Source organism: Lissotriton helveticus, chromosome 3_1 (genome assembly GCF_964261635.1).
Source record: "Lissotriton helveticus chromosome 3_1, aLisHel1.1, whole genome shotgun sequence".
In the NCBI taxonomy this organism is placed as follows: domain Eukaryota; kingdom Metazoa; phylum Chordata; class Amphibia; order Caudata; family Salamandridae; genus Lissotriton; species Lissotriton helveticus.
The window spans coordinates 589,132,869-589,148,951 of NC_136061.1; the positions used below are offsets into that span (position 1 = coordinate 589,132,869).

General features: G+C 45.7%; 1 protein-coding gene across 1 annotated transcript in view; it reads left to right on the plus strand.

Annotated features, from left to right (window-relative positions):
• UNC80 (unc-80 subunit of NALCN channel complex) overlaps positions 1-16,083 on the plus strand; it is a 2,761,828-nt gene that overhangs the window by 2,114,513 nt on the left and 631,232 nt on the right. The window contains exon 50 of the mRNA XM_078680564.1: positions 14,908-15,108. Within this exon, the coding sequence (XP_078536690.1) occupies positions 14,908-15,108 (201 nt within the window). The remainder of the gene's footprint in view (positions 1-14,907; positions 15,109-16,083) is intronic.

Sequence of the window (16,083 nt, forward strand, 5' to 3'; positions counted from 1 at the left end):
CCGCCATGTGGTACTGCAACAAACAAGGCGGGGTGGGGTCGTAGATCCTTTGTCAAGAGGCTCTTCGCCTATGGCAATGGCTGGAACGCCAGGGCGTGACCCTGGTGGCTCAACACCTGGCAGGTTCTCTGAACGCCAGGGCGGACGAGCTCAGTCGTCGGTGCATGATGGATCACGAATGGCGTCTGAACTCGGGCGTGGCGCAAGGCCTCTTTCAGCGATGGGGAGAGCCTTGGTTAGATCTATTCGCCACCGAAGAGAACGCGCAATGTCATCAGTTCTGCGCGTTGGAATTTCCAAGGCGGCACTCGCTCTGAGACGCTTTTCGCCGCGAGTGGAGTTGCGGTCTGTTGTACGCCTTTCCGCCTATACCACTTCTGCCCAGAGTGCTGAAGAAGATCAAGCGCAACCGGGCCCAAGTCATCCTTGTGGCTCCGGACTGGGCACGAAGGTACTGGTATCCAGAGCTACTCAGTCTGTCAGTCGATCCCCCGGTTCGTCTGCCTCTTCAGGAGGACCTTCTGTCGCAGCAGCAGGGGACGGTCCTCCACCCGAACCTGTCCAGTCTCCACCTCCATGCTTGGAGATTGAGAGGCGACAGTTGAGGCCATTTGACTTGCCTCCTGAGGTTTGTAACATCATTCTGGCAGCCAGGCGTCCCTCCACAAAGTCGGTATACGCCTGCAGGTGGAACAGATTTGTGGCATGTTGCACAGCAAAGGCTGTGGATCCCCTCAATGCCCCTCTTTCTGAAGTCCTTCTCTTCCTTCTTTCTCTTGCCCAGCAGGGCTCTGCTCTGGGCACTATCAAGGGCTACCTTTCTGCCCTTTCAGCCTTTCTCAGGCTGCCTGATCAACCTTCTTTGTTCAAGTCCCCTATTGTTAATAGATTTCTTAAGGGCCTCACACACACGTTTCCTCCTGTTCCGTTTGTGATGCCCCAGTGGGACTCGAACCTGGTTCTTACCTTTCTGATGTGCGCTCCCTTTGAGCCACTTCACAACTGTCCTCTTCGCCTTCTGACCTTGAAGACTGCTTTCCTGGTTGCCATCACCTCTGCCAGGAGAGTGAGTGAGCTCCAGGCCCTTTCTTGTACCCCACCTTTCCTTTCTGTCCATCCGGACAAAGTGGTGTTGCGTACCAAACCTTCTTTCCTGCCCAAGGTTGTCACGGCCTTCCACATCGGGCAGTCTATCACCTTGCCAACCTTCTTCCCGCCACCGCATCCCTCTAAAGAGGAAGAGCGGCTCCATCGTCTGGACCCAAAACGTGCGCTCTCATTATACTTGGATCGCACACGCCAGTTCCGGGTGGATGACCAACTCTTTGTTGGTTACGTGGGCTCGAAGAAGGGGAAAGCGGTGCACAAGAGGACCATCTCCCGGTGGATCATCCTGTGTATCCAGGCATGCTACTCCTTGGCTAGGAAGGAGCCTCCTGCTGGATTGCGGGCTCATTCTACCCGAGCCACGGCGACTACCACTGCCCTGGGCAGGGGAGTGCCTTTACAAGACATCTGTCAGGCAGCTACGTGGGCATCGCTGCACACGTTCGCAAGACACTACTGCCTGGACAGCCAAGTCCGGAGGGATGGCTTCTTTGGCCGTTCCGTCCTCCGGGACTTTCTGGTGTGATTTTGGTTCGCAGACCCACCACCGGGGTTGGTATTGCTGGGGTATCTATTCTAAGGTAAGGAATCTAATACTAACGTGTCTCTTTCAGATGCACAAGTTACTACTTGTGTAACGATATATCTGTAAGAGACATTAGTTAGTATTAGATTCCTTACCGACCCACCCATCCTCCCCGTTCTGCGAACCAATATCTAAGGTTAGGGTTGTCCCCTTCAGGACCTAGTTTCAATGGCACCAGTGTTGGTTTTTAACATGGCTCTGCGTTTCTGGCGTGGAAAAGCTGTGTCTAAGAACTGACGTCAGCACGCGGAGGCGGCGTCTAAGTACTCCGACGACGTCATCACGGCGCCCACGACGCCGACGACGGACGCCGAGCCACAGACGACGCCTACCGACGCGCAAGGGTACTGCTACGCAAACATTTCCGGATCCAATCTGACGCCTGGGGATATTCTAACGTAAGGAATCTAATACTAACTAATGTCTCTTACAGATATATCGTTACACAAGTAGTAACTTGTGCATCAGTTCCTTTCTCTCTATGCCAGCAGCGTCGATCCGGAGATCTACCTTGGTAATTTTTTTACTACTTTTTTTCAGCCATTTGTCAGTTCTTTTTGAGCTTTGCTCCCAGTGTGCAAAGGATGTGTCCCTCAACAAGCCCACAGGATTTAAACCATGTGAACAATGTCAAAGACTGATGTCTGAGCCTGATCCCTACTTGATTTGCCTATGGTGGAACCCGACTCCAGGGCATTTGCCAACTGAACGTTGGTGCATCCCAAGGCGATTTGTGAGTAGGCAATGAAGCTCCTGGCAGCGTGGCAAAAGAAGGCTCTGCGCCATTCTTAGTCCAGATCCCGAGGGAGATCTCAGCCCCATTCTCCGAGCCGATCCAAAAAGACTCCCATCGTTCCACTCAATGCACTCCATCTTTGTGCCAGCGGCTCCCTCTTGTGCAATGTTGGGCCCCACGGAGCCCAGAGTTGATCCTACTGGGTTACCGCTGGCAGGTCCTCCCCAACATTTGCCAGGCATCTAGATCTGCGCCTGCATCCGGACTGATGCTGACACCCGGCACCAACACCTATGCTGGTTCCAGTCCCATCGGTGCCGTTTCCAATGCCACTGACACCACTTGATTAAGAGGATCCTTTCCTTCTCTCTGACTCCAAGATGGTTGCACCTCAATGCCACTCGAGGTCGACACTGATGCAAGCCTGACCGTGTGAACCTGCTTGCCATCCTTTTCACAGGCCCACCATCCTAAAGTGAGGTGATGATGAAAAGGGTTTAGGGCTCCTGGAGGAGAAGTGGTATGACGAGGTTAGCAAGGCTAATGCTCTGGGCATGCCTACAGACATGGTTTCTCCTCCAGGCTCTGTCACAGAAAAATGGGCATAATTCACTATGGTGATATGAAAGGCAGCAGAGGTCCTCAACCTCCAGCTCCCCTCCTTAGAAGATTAACATCTTGACTGAGGTGGTTCAACCAAGGGTATAGCAGCCGCTACTCCCCTTTAAAGACTTTCTCTTGGGGCCTGAATTAGACCCTTCATGGGGATATCATACACAGGGTAATTGCCCGCCACCACTGTGCTGCTCCTGGAGACCTGGCATTCCTCTTTCAGCATGCCTCTTCCAAGACCCAGATGGTGCAGGCCACGATGGACAAACTGAACCCTAACACCCCACATAAGAGAGAGTCAAAGAGGATGTACACATTTCGGAAGAGGATCTTTACTTCCACCAGCCTCACATCATGGTCAGTGAGCAACGCATTCCTCTGATACACTCACATCTTGTGGGATTCATTTGCACAACTGCTACCCATGCTCCCGAAGAGTGCTAGGCTATCTTGAACTAGGCGATGCTATATGGTCAAGATGCAGCGAAGCTCCCCATTCTTTGGACTGGACACCATCAATTCACTAGGCAGGGCCATGGCCTCAATGTTGCCACCACTCCTGGCTGAGATAGACTGGATTTTCAGGGGTTGTCCAATATTACCTAATAAACATGCCCTCTGATGGCTACCGCCTATTTGGTGATAAGGCTCGAGCTCTTTAAGGAAAGTCAGGTCACCTCCAGATCCCTAGGCATCACAACAACAGTCTTTGTGGCCATGGCCAATAATCCATAAGCATACCCGCAATTCCAAACTTACCCTTCAGGTCAGCAGGCTTCCCAGTCTTTTCATGGTTGGGAACACGGACCCCACAGAGGATGTGGAACCCACATCAAGCATACTGTTCAGTCTCAGCCACTCCAGGTTCCACAGCCTCCAAACCTCTTTAATTGGACCTCATCGCAGCACACTCACCCATTTGACAGCAGGATCAGGCACTACCTTCCCCAATGGCAAGCAATAACCAAAGACATGTGGGTGCTCCAAGTCCTACAGTGGGGTTATGCCCTTCCAATTAATTGAAAGCCTGCATGCATTGCCACCATCCTCAGAACTGTTGACGGGGCAAAATGTCTCCTTGCTAAGCCTGGAAGTGCATGTTCTGTTGGACAAATGAACCATCAAGAGGATCTCAGCTTCAGAAGTAGGGTGTGGCTACTATTCCATCTACTTTTTGATGCTGAAAGAGGATAGAGACTTCCGTCTGATGCACGATCTTCACCCTCTGAACGCTGTCCTCCGGTAAGAGAAATTGAAGATGCTTATTTTGGCTCAGGTCCTGTCTGCCTTGAATCCCGGAGACTGGATGGTAACATTGGCCCTCCAGGGCATGTATTTCTACATTCCCACCCTGCAGGGCCACAAGCATTACCAGCATTTCACAGTAAGCCACGAGTATTTTGAGTTCGCTCTTGTCTTTTTTGACCTCACCAGTGTCACTCGGGTGTTCACAAAGATGATAGAAGTGGTTGCAGCTTATCTGTGGAGGTCAGGGATTCCAGTCTATCTCTGCCTCGACATCTGGCTGGTTGATGAATCTCGATTTGATCAGCAGCAGACTCCTCTCCCTACTCGGAGCCGACAGTGGTGACCGAGGCATCACTTCTGGGTTGGAGCCGCCACCTGGGATAAGTGGAGTTCAGAGGACTCTGGTCTCCTGTGGAATATCAGCTCCAGATCAACCTTTTGGAGCTGAGCTCTATCTGATTAGTATTGAAAGCTTTCCCCCATCCATCAGGGGAAGGCTGTATCAGGTGTTCACTGACAACACTACTGCCATGTGGTATTGCAACAAACAGTGCGGAGTGGTGTCCTCTGCTGGGAGGCCCTGTTCCTCTGAACATGGCTGTAATGTCTTGACATCTTCCTGATCGTCCAACACCTGGTGGGATCACTGAACGCCAGGGCATACAAACTAGCCTGTTGATGCCTCGTGAACCACAAATGTCATCTACAGCTGAAGGTGACATGAGTGTGTCTTCTAAAAATGGGAAGAACCGTGGCTCAATCTGTCCTCCACAGCCGACAACTTGCAATGTCAGCCATGTTTCATGTTGTAGTTTCATTCATTCATTCATTAAATCTTTATTTCGGCACAGATGCCATAAAAGAGCAATGCATATATTACATTACATTTCATTGTCTTAAAACATTACAGTAGATACAAACATAAGTTTAAAAAAGAAAAGCAAAAATACAAACAACTTGGGAGTTAATTCAACCGGAAACATTACATTCATAGGTCAAAGTAAGGACCATCTTATCAATTCCAAGCAGATCAATTCTATTACAATCGATGCCCCAATTTCTTCCTTAAGTAGAATATAGAAAGTAAGAATCTACTAACACTAAATATTATTTGTTGAGATGTGTTAGTTGTTAGGATTCTCAGAGCCTGTGAACTTGACCTCAAGCCTAGAAGAAGGCAAATGGGTTTAATCCATCTCTTTCTTGCCTGAGTATAGCAAGGGCAAAAAAGGAGGATATGTTGCTCGTTTTCAATCTGATTATGGTTACACATAGAGCAATTTACATCCATTGTCGAGGTTCCTACATCGCGGTTCCTAGCCCAACGAGCCAAAGTGGTTTTTATTTGTAAGTTTCCATATCGAAACTTTAAAAATAAAGTTTTGGCAATCGGGGGCTCTATTTCATCCATGAAAGTCTCATACAAAGGTTCATCCTTGAAATTTAGGAACCTTGAAACCAAGGTCCCACTAGTTCTGTTACTTACGGTCCTGTTTAATATAAAGCTCCAAAAGGCCCTTTTTAGAATTAATTTGGGGTTGACGGGTAATTGCTCAGGGTTCTCCCAGAAGTGTTTCAGCCCTATATTACTCAACCAGGTCTTGATATGCCTTAGCCATGGGATGTCAGCCTGACTATCAAGTATCATAACTTCTTTTAGCCCGTCTCTATAATCTTGGAGTTCAGGGACATGCCATAGTCTGACCCACAGCATCAAGGGTCGAATCAAAACTTGGTGGTCGGTTCTTTTGAAGTTTAGGTCCAGTTCTAAGGGCACTAGTGGAGTACCTCTCGGAACCCTTGCCAAGCTTCGCATGAGGTTATTGTCTAGGAGACTAAAAGTTTCCTTTGAGCCGGGACCCCATATTTCTGCCCCGTAAAGGACTGCTGATTGGACCTTGGCCTTAAATAATTCCATCACAGGGGAAGCTGCTTTACTTGTACTCAAACTTTGCTCCCTAAGAATTGGTTTGGCATTCTGAGCAAAGATTAATTTGCTTTTATCCATTTGGGCTTTCCAGGTAAAGTTTGAATCCAAAGTCACCCCCAGGTATGAAAAATGAGGGACGGATTCCAGCTTTTCACCGTTTAATGTTAGACAGCCTCTGTCTGGTTTTATGGGATTTAGGGCCATGTATTTAGTCTTCTTCACGTTGATTTCCAACCCCTTTTGGCTACAGTATTCATTAAAGGTATCTATTATTGTCTGCAAGCCATTTTTCGTTTGGGAAATCAAAATGGTATCGTCAGCAAATAGTAGCGATGTCACCTTCTCACCATTCAATTTAGGAGAGTCGTTTTTGCATCTCTCCAAAAATAGGGGAATATCATTTACAAAGAGAGAGAATAGCGTGGGGGCCAGGACGCAGCCCTGGCGGACTCCACGCTCAATGGGTATCTTCTGAGTTAGTTCGCCATTTGGACCCCATCTAATTCTCGCAAAATTCCCTGCATGTAGCTCCTTAATCTGAGTGACAAGATTATTTGGCATACCTGCTGCACTCAAGGTTTTCCATAGGAGATTGCGAGGCACCAAGTCGAATGCTGCCCTTAGATCGACAAAGGCAACATATAAGTGGCACCTTTTAATCACCACGTACTTCCAATAGAGGCAGCAGAATCTAAAGATCTGATCTATTGTGCTGATTTTAGATCTGAATCCTGCTTGGAATTTGGTCAGGATTGCGTTTTCATCTAGCCAATTGCTCACGCGTAATAAAATATGGCGTGAGTAAATTTTTTGTAAAATGTCCATTAAACTTATTGGCCGATAATTGCAAGGGTCCATCCTATCTCCCTTTTTAAAGATTAAAACAATTTCCGCTCCCTTCCAGCTCTCAGGGAATTCTAGGGTGCAGGAAAATACGTTGCACAAAAAATTAATATAGGGTGCCCATACTGCTAGTTCATGCTTGTATAGGTCCCCCGGAATTTTGTCCAAGCCTGGAGCTTTTCCTGATTTAATCTGGGTTATTGCCAGCTCTGTTTCGCCTAAAGTAAAAGACAGCTGGTCTACCGAGGGTTCACAGTTTGTTGCGTACATATCCAGATTTGGGTCATCATATTTTTTATATAGGTTCGTAAAATGGGTGACCCAAGTTTGTTCGTCTAAAAAAACATCCTTGACCACCCTCCCTACATTGTTCTCATTTGCCACCAGCCTCCAGAAAGCGACATTATCACGCGCTCTGGCGGCTAGCAGCAAATCGGCCCATTTATCTTCCTCCCATGCCATCTTTGAGGCCCTTTGAACAGATTTATATTTGTTCCTTGCTTGTTTTACATCTGATGGAGATTTAGCCTTGATTGCAATTAATAGTTCCCTCTTTGACTCTCTACAGGATCTGTCATACCAAGGTTTACTATGGGACAGATTCTGGGTCTTCTGTTGGGATTTTTTGGGCATTTTGGTGACTAATAGTTGTAATTCAACAAAAAAATGTTGATGTATTGGCAGAAATGCAGTTTTTGTTACATCTTCGCCCATTGTCGCCAAATAAGGTCCAAAAGTCCCAGCCAGAAGTGAATATATTTCACTAAGGATGTCACTATGGTCCAGTATGAGTGGCCATTTCAGAGATCTTCTGTTATTGCTAATATGAATCTCAGGATTAGTAGTGCCCCTCAATTATACTTTGTTCGACCATATTATTAAAAAGTGAGACATCTAATGTCAAAGTTAGGGGAAAGTGATCACTTTCAAACCGTTCCATTACTTCAAAGTCCAGGAGATTTGGCCAGAGAGGAATAGAAGCGATAACAAAATCTAAATTACTTTTATAGTTATTTCTGGTGAATGTCGGTTTCTTAGAGCTATCAGATGGTAACCTTCCATTACAAGCCCTGAGAGAGTGTTCTGTACATAAACTCATCAATTGGAGACCCAAGGTTGAGCATTTAACTGGTTTAACATTCTCCAGAATAGGGATTTTGTTTGCCTGGTCTTCCTCATCAAAAATTTCGCTAAGACCCAGAACTGGCTCGAAATTACAATTTAAATCTCCAGCCAGGATAACAAGATCATGCCTGGGATCCAGTCTACTCAAGAAGCAATCTAATTTTGCAATAGTTGGCGATTCTCCAGAGGAGGGTAAGGGCCTATTGTAAACATTTACAAGAAATAGATTCATCCCGTTACATACTGTAGCTTTTAACACCAATATATCTACAGAGTTAGTGGGTATCACCTCAATCTTTACCTTTAAATTTATTTTCACCCATATCAAAAGTCCCCCTGATGCCCTTCCACTTCTAGAGGGTGTCGCGCCAATTCCATATGTCTTATAGCCCACCCTATGAGGCGCCTCCACTGCCCAGGTTTCCTGGAGGAGGCAAAAATCGAAGGACTCTATAAAGTTTGTCCACTCAGGATCCCTCAGATTTTTTACAACTCCAGCTATATTCCAACAAACCATTTTTATCGACTTAATAAGATTTGGTGGCCTCTCAACAACAGCCCCGGACATCTCTTTGGGATTGATGAAAAACACAGGTTGGGGTACCAGGGGCGATACTTCTACGGTTAGGGTGCTACCCAAGATAGTCATGGCTAATACCTGCTCTTCCATAGCATTTGCAACTTCAAATACATTCATATCATAAAGTACAATTTTACCCAAACTGGCAGGCACAGTATTGTCAGGTACATCAAGCTTATCTGCAATGCCCGCATCACCCAAAAACATTGTATCTGTTCCCTCATCCCCCCGGGTCGAATGGCATCAATCACAATCATCTAGACCGCTAAAGATGTCAAACCTATTAAAGGTTTCTAAAGGGGTGAAGGGTTTTAGGTGATCCATCCTTCCATTCTGGGGATTATATATTTTGGGCATTGCATAATTCCATACCATAGGGTCTGGGGCTTCCACAGGGTACGATGCATGATACATGTTATTTACATTCTGAAATGAAGAGGGGTACGAAACATGTTGGTTACTCCCAGCGTTCTGAACACTAAAGTGATTACTTGGCTGTGGTTGGTGTGTGCGTTGTGGAGGGCAATACTGGGGTGGGTGATGCTGAGATGGAAACACCAGTGACCTAGGGTAGAAATAGGTTAGTGGTTTAGGGATTATAGAATTATTGGAGCTTCCTATCTGCCAGTTCAAAATGAATTGGACAGCATTGGGATCTCGAAAATTCACAACCACTATGTCACCTTCAATGTCTTTAGGTTTGCCCCCTAACCATTGGAGACGACGAACATGGGTAATTTCACCATTAATGTGATTTGCAATTGGCCTGTAAATACTCAGCCAATGCATAATTTTGTTTTTTAATTGGGCAAAACCCTCCCGCTTGTTGTGACCAAGCACAGGCACCCCTGTTAAAATTACCACATAGGGTACAGTCTCTGGTGGAAGTTCGGGCAAGGGAGTCCTTCTGGGCTTCCCCCAGGTGTGTCTGTTTTCTCCCACCTCCCTCATTGGTTTCCTCAGAAGTGTATTAGAATTGTTATCATTAGTTTTATTTGTGGCATTTATGGTTGGTTGGTCAACAATTTTTAGTTGTGGTGGTTTAGGAGGAGGATGGTGTTGGACCATCGCTGTCACCGTATTCCCCATAGATTTTGCAGTAGATACGGTTGTGGGAGGAATTGTAATATGATTTGGGATATGTTTAGGCACTTGAACAGGGGTCGGTATGTTTTTTAATGTAGTATTCTGATTTTTTTTACCTTCATTGTTTCGACCAGGGTCGGTTACAGCGTCCTTGCTGCCTAATGCATGCTCGATCTTACACAGCCTACATTCCACTTCCATCAGCCTCTCCAAGATACTTGCAGAGTATGATTTAATTAAACTCTCTATATCTAATAGTGTCACGGAGCCCTTGGTCTCAATTGATACATTCACAACCCCACTGGTGTCCATGCTGTCCTCATTATCTGACAGGGGATTTGGCTGGGGTGAAGATGAAGGTGATGTAGGGATCCCCTCAGATTCTACTTGTAAAGTGTGAGGTACCTTCATAGCATTGATCGCCTTTTTACCAAAGTCTCGGCAACTCAACTTGGGTTGTAGCGGGTCCCTCCTTTTCCGCTGTTTCTTGATAGGTGGTGGACCATAGTTTTTCTCAGAGGGTATTTGTTTTGTAACCCTGTTACGGGGTATTATTACCAGTGGCAAAGCATCTCCCTTTGGTATACATGAACTATTTGCTTGGGGAGTAAAGGATGGCCTATTCACATCTATCTTTGTTGACATGTTAGGTGTAAGCACAACCACATTTGTTTCCAAGGGATGATTATCTAGTAAATTAATCGACTCGCTGGGTGTCATTTCGGTAGCAATGTCGATCAGCCCAGTAGCGGGAGATAATGGCAAGAGAATTGACCCATTCTTCATACTTTCCACAGAGCGGCGTCGGTCCGCTCGCTTCTCCGCCAAGATGTTTTCCCTTGCAATATCAGGGGAAGACTTGGAGAAATACTTGTCCAAGGTACCGTTCAGCAGCACACCCTGTTTGTCAGACATGGGCTGGTCTATGTTCACGGTAGACATTTACAAACGGATGGCAATGCAAGAGGTCAGGACAATAGTAGGCAATGGAAAAACAACAAGTACCTGTTGGGCAAGGGGGTGTGCCCGGGCCGGGCTCCTCGGTTCTCGGAGGGTCTCAGAGGGTCCGCCCTTAGTCCGGGCTTTGTCCCGGGATAGGTCCCGCACACGCGTCCCGCTAACGCGTGGTGTACCCAAGTTAAATGCGGAACCTGGTTTAGGGGGCGGAGACACGGGAAGAGGCAACAGGTGTGCTCGCTGGAACACGCACAGCCTGATGGGCCTCGCAGTCCCGTCCTCCAGCGCCAACACTCTCCCAATGCAGCTTCAATGCCCTATGGGGCTCCAGGCAGGCAAGACGAGGCACAGAATTCACAGAGTTCACAACTCCTCAGCGAGCGGCACCCCGTTGGAGCCGCCACCTGGGATAAGTGGAGTTCAGAGGACTCTGGTCTCCTGTGGAATATCAGCTCCAGATCAACCTTCTGGAGCTGAGCTCTATCTGATTAGTATTGAAAGCTTTCCCCCATCCATCAGGGGAAGGCTGTATCAGGTGTTCACTGACAACACTACTGCCATGTGATATTGCAACAAACAGTGCGGAGTGGTGTCCTCTGCTGGGAGGCCCTGTTCCTCTGAACATGGCTGTAATGTCTTGACATCTTCCTGGTCGTCCAACACCTGGTGGGATCACTGAACGCCAGGGCATACAAACTAGCCTGTTGATGCCTCGTGAACCACAAATGTCATCTACAGCTGAAGGTGACATGAGTGTGTCTTCTAAAAATGGGAAGAACCGTGGCTCAGTCTGTCCTCCACAGCCGACAACTTGCAATGTCAGCCATGTTTCATGTTGTAGTTTCCAAAACATCTCTTGTTAGGAGACGAATTGCACTTAGACTGGAACCTAGGACTTCTGTACGCCTTTGCGACTATAATACTCTTTCGCCAAGTTCTTAAGATCAGGACTAACCAGGCCCAAGTCATCCAGGTGGCTCCAGACTGGGCAGCAGGAGTATGGTATCCAGAGCTTTTGGACATGTGCGTTCTTCCTCCGATCAGGCTGTACTTTCAGGAGGAATGCCTGTCTCATAAGCAGGGCATAGTCTTGCACCCAAACCTGTACATTCACCATCCTCATGCCTGGAGGTTGAGCAGTGGCAGTTAAATGTTTTTAATCTTTCTCTCAGAATTTGTGATGCTATTCTTGCAGCCATGCTTACTTTGACAAAGGCAGCACATGACTACTGGATTAGCATGCTATTTGTCTGTCCTGGATATCTGACAAGCTCCTGCGTGGATGTCATCCATATGTTCATGAAACACTACTTCCTGGACATTCAGGTCTGTGGATATGGGCATTTTCCTCATTTGGTCCTTCAGGACTTTTTGCTTTAAGCCAGTTCACAGACCCACTTCCAGGGAGGTATTGCTTGGGTATCAAGTGAAAAATTTGAATTTAGAAGTCTGTATCAGATGAGCAAGTTACTTACCTTCCGTAATGCTTCTTCTGATAAAGACTCTATCTAACCACAAATTCTTCACCGACCCTCCAATCTTCCCCATTCTGGGAAAAGGGCACCCAATAGATCTTGTTACTTTCTGCACACTCGTCACACATCATTCAGGGTGGCTCCTTATTTTTGGCACTGAAATTGTCATGAAAGAAACTGTCAGCGCGCTGGGGTGTCGTCTATATGGGCAAGCACCTTACAGATAACTTCCAACGCAGGTGACATCAACGTTGAGCCACCGCATGCCACCTACCGGGGCGCAGAGGGAATGCTCAAGATTTTCTGTATCCAGTCTGACGCCTGGGGAATATTCTAGGGTGAGGAATTTGTGTTAGATAGAGATTCTACCAGAAAAAGCATTACCAAAGGTGAGTAACTTTAATACTCGGACTCGAGTGTGGAATCACAATTTGGCACGGTTGTACTTCAGAGGTCAAGTTGAGGGCTAACAACTGCTAGCAGGCTCATGCTGAATCTAATTGTAATCCATATTCAGGAAAAAACTGGAGTTTTCACCTGAATCGGGATTATAGAGTGTGTGCTTCACCAAGACATTTGAATGGAGAAAACTACCAACTAAGAAGCAAAATATTCAGAGATCAGTTTGCATAAGTATGATTCCACAAGTTACACCTGATTTCGATAGGAACGATCAGAATGGTGAGGTAATACCGCACTTAATATATAGACCTTTCTCTATTTCTTTTTATTGAGTCTAGTATTATCACCCAAACTGAGCAACCTCTACCATTCCATTCAGAGATCGCAATGGGAATGGTTTACATAAGGACTCTGCAGGAACTTTAACCCATAGAAAATCAACTGATAAATTGTAATATTCTTTCTGATAGATATGAAGTTTCCCACAGATTCCTAAGTGCATTGCTGCTAGCTTCCCTTGTCTGATCTCGTGTTAGTTATTTGGAATGTTTTTTATATTTTGGTTTTTATTCTTCTATACCTTATTCCATAATTAGCCTCTGTTGGGCACGGAAAAATGTGTGGAACTGAAGTCACTGTGACCTATATTGGACCCTCTGCATCTCATCAGTAGACCCCTCCCAGATCTGAAACTGGATATATGCAGCTCCACCTGGCGCTGGTGACAAGTGATTATTACAAATAAAATTCTGGAGCCAGTCTGGTGACTGGTACAGGTTCACATAGGCAATCCAGTGGTATCTATTTATCTATCAGAAAGAAAGTTACTGACGATAAGTAACTTGTATATCTCTGCCGAAGCACAGGATTCTGAATCTCTAAAAACCTTACCAAGAGACAACTCAATTTGTCGCATTTGATGTGCAGGTACTAGACTTGAAGACACATGAAATTGAGACATTCAGTGTCAAGATGGTCGAGGATGATACATAATATGACATTGAGAACGTATTAGTCAAGGACGACTTGAGGCCTCAACATTAAGGGTATTGCATGAACATGACGATTCCACACACCCTCTCAAAATCCAAATGTTGTACCATCACTCCCAGAAGGGTATGAATGTTAGAGACAAGATGTACTCCACAATGGTCCTTATTAGGAGCAGTCCGGATTTATGTGTTAGGATACTAGCAATTTGTGATTCTTTCCTGTATCCACACACTTAAATCCAAGTTATTCTGCCCAGAATGGAGAATAACATGCTGATCCGATTTTACTAGGTCAAAAAACACATTCTGAGTTCTGCCTAGGCCAAAGAAGGGCCATTTTCCAGTTCCATTCAGCACCTGTTCTAAGCAGGTGATAATGGGATTGTTGAATTCAGTGCAAGTCACAGGGCTGTTAACGGGAGGTGTGGAGATCGCCAATGGCGACCTAAGACTGTGGCGCGCCTATGGGATCCCCTGTAAAGTTCCAGGCGTCAAGTAGGTGTAGTGCTGTGCAGATGCCTACAGTCCTTTTACATCGGATTTACCAGGTGCAGATCCACACACAGTGAAACCAAGTTTATTGATTCTGGTAAAATTGCACCCAGTAATTCCAAGCGTAGGTTCCCCGGGCGCCCTCAGAGTGATATGCCCTCTCAGGATATCACTCTGGGCAGTTCATATTGAGGGCCAAAGAGGCACCAGTCTTTAAAGGAAACATTCTCTATCTCTTGTACCAAAACAAAGAGCACTCCTACTGACACAAGAAGAGCAAATGAAGAGGCACACTAAATCCAAGAGTCTTTCCCCATGATCCATGGCAGTATAGATATCATTATCACTCCTTAAGAGAACATCAAAATCTACCGTAACGTCTGCTTCCTACCACCACAGGTAAGAACCATTCAAACAAAATGTAATACGTAATTGGTATTAAAAAAAAACCAAGGATGTTCTTTTACATAGGCCTTCTAAAAATAAAAAAAGAGTGTTTACTCTCTATAAGTTATTTGGGAGTCTGTACAAAGGCAGATATGTTCAATGTTGTGAAAGCAATAAAGATGCCTACAAAACACGTAATCACAAGTAATCAACTTTTCATTCTCCATGCAGCTATTTCTTGACTGCATGCAATATGCACATTTTGCTCCCATGTTATCAGGTTATCCCCCCTGGAGTTAGAATGGCTGTATAGTCGTTGAAATTCCCTCCTAATGTGCAATAATTTCAGGTTGGCAGAAATTGCACATTCCCTCCTGAAGCTGGCGCCATATGACACACAGACGATGGAAAGCCGCGGCCTCCGGCGATACATCATGGAGATGCTGCCCATCACCGACTGGACGGCTGAGGCTGTGAGGCCTGCCCTTATCCTCATCCTAAAGAGATTGGATCGTATGTTCAACAAAATTCACAAGATGCCTGCTTTGAGGTGAGCAAGTTGTTTCAGAAACATGTGATCCAGGTTTCTGCTGTTGCAAGCCTTGAATAAGGGCATGTCATGTGACTGTGCTACGTTGAACAGAGTATACCAATCAAAAACTTAAAACCACGATATTTCTTCTGTTTTTGGCCAAGCCAATATTTAACTGTATCTATCCTGTACAGGGTTCTGGACAACAATAGAAGAAATATGTACCATTCAATACCCCCAGATACTACAACCCTGTTTAATGTCCTTCGGAAGTGGTTGCACTGGACAAGAATTGGTAAGATCAGTACTGTCATGATGCAGAAGCCAACTACATCAAGAAAAACAAGCCGTTGCAAACACAGCTTGCAGCTTATTTGTGATAACTTACATTTTTACTGTGCAAGACTCCATGTCCTCCACTTTTGTAAAAAAACAAAAGAATATATGTTGATAAATGGTGTAAAAAGCCTGCACGCTTACTAGTGAGATAGGAAGCCTTTGAGTGGCTTGAAAATTGGACAGAGCTGGGACAGATCTTCTCAAATAATAATGTATGCATTCAAGCATTTTTCGTGTGTGAACCATACCTCAGTAGAAACAGAGCCATCTTATATCAAAGAAATAGACTGAACATTATTCTCTCAATTGTTCTTAGTGTGGCCAGCAGAAGCTTCTGTTACGGGTTTGTTGATCAGTGACTGCTATTCAGTCAGTATATTGGGGGCCACCTAGATGCTTTCTGAAAGGGAATTTCTGACTTGTGAGTTCTGTCAACTAGTCAACAGATATAATTCAATGTGTATTATGCCCAAATGAAGTGCTATATAACTTACAGCCAGATGTGTAAACATGATACAAGATTGTATGGGTAGCCGGTGGGGTTCTGTTAAGTATTTGTGTCACCTTCATCTACTATGTGTTTGGCCTTAGAATGAGCATCATTGACAGAAAATAGTGCCTTCTTTAAGAGATTCCTGAAGATTCTTGAAATGA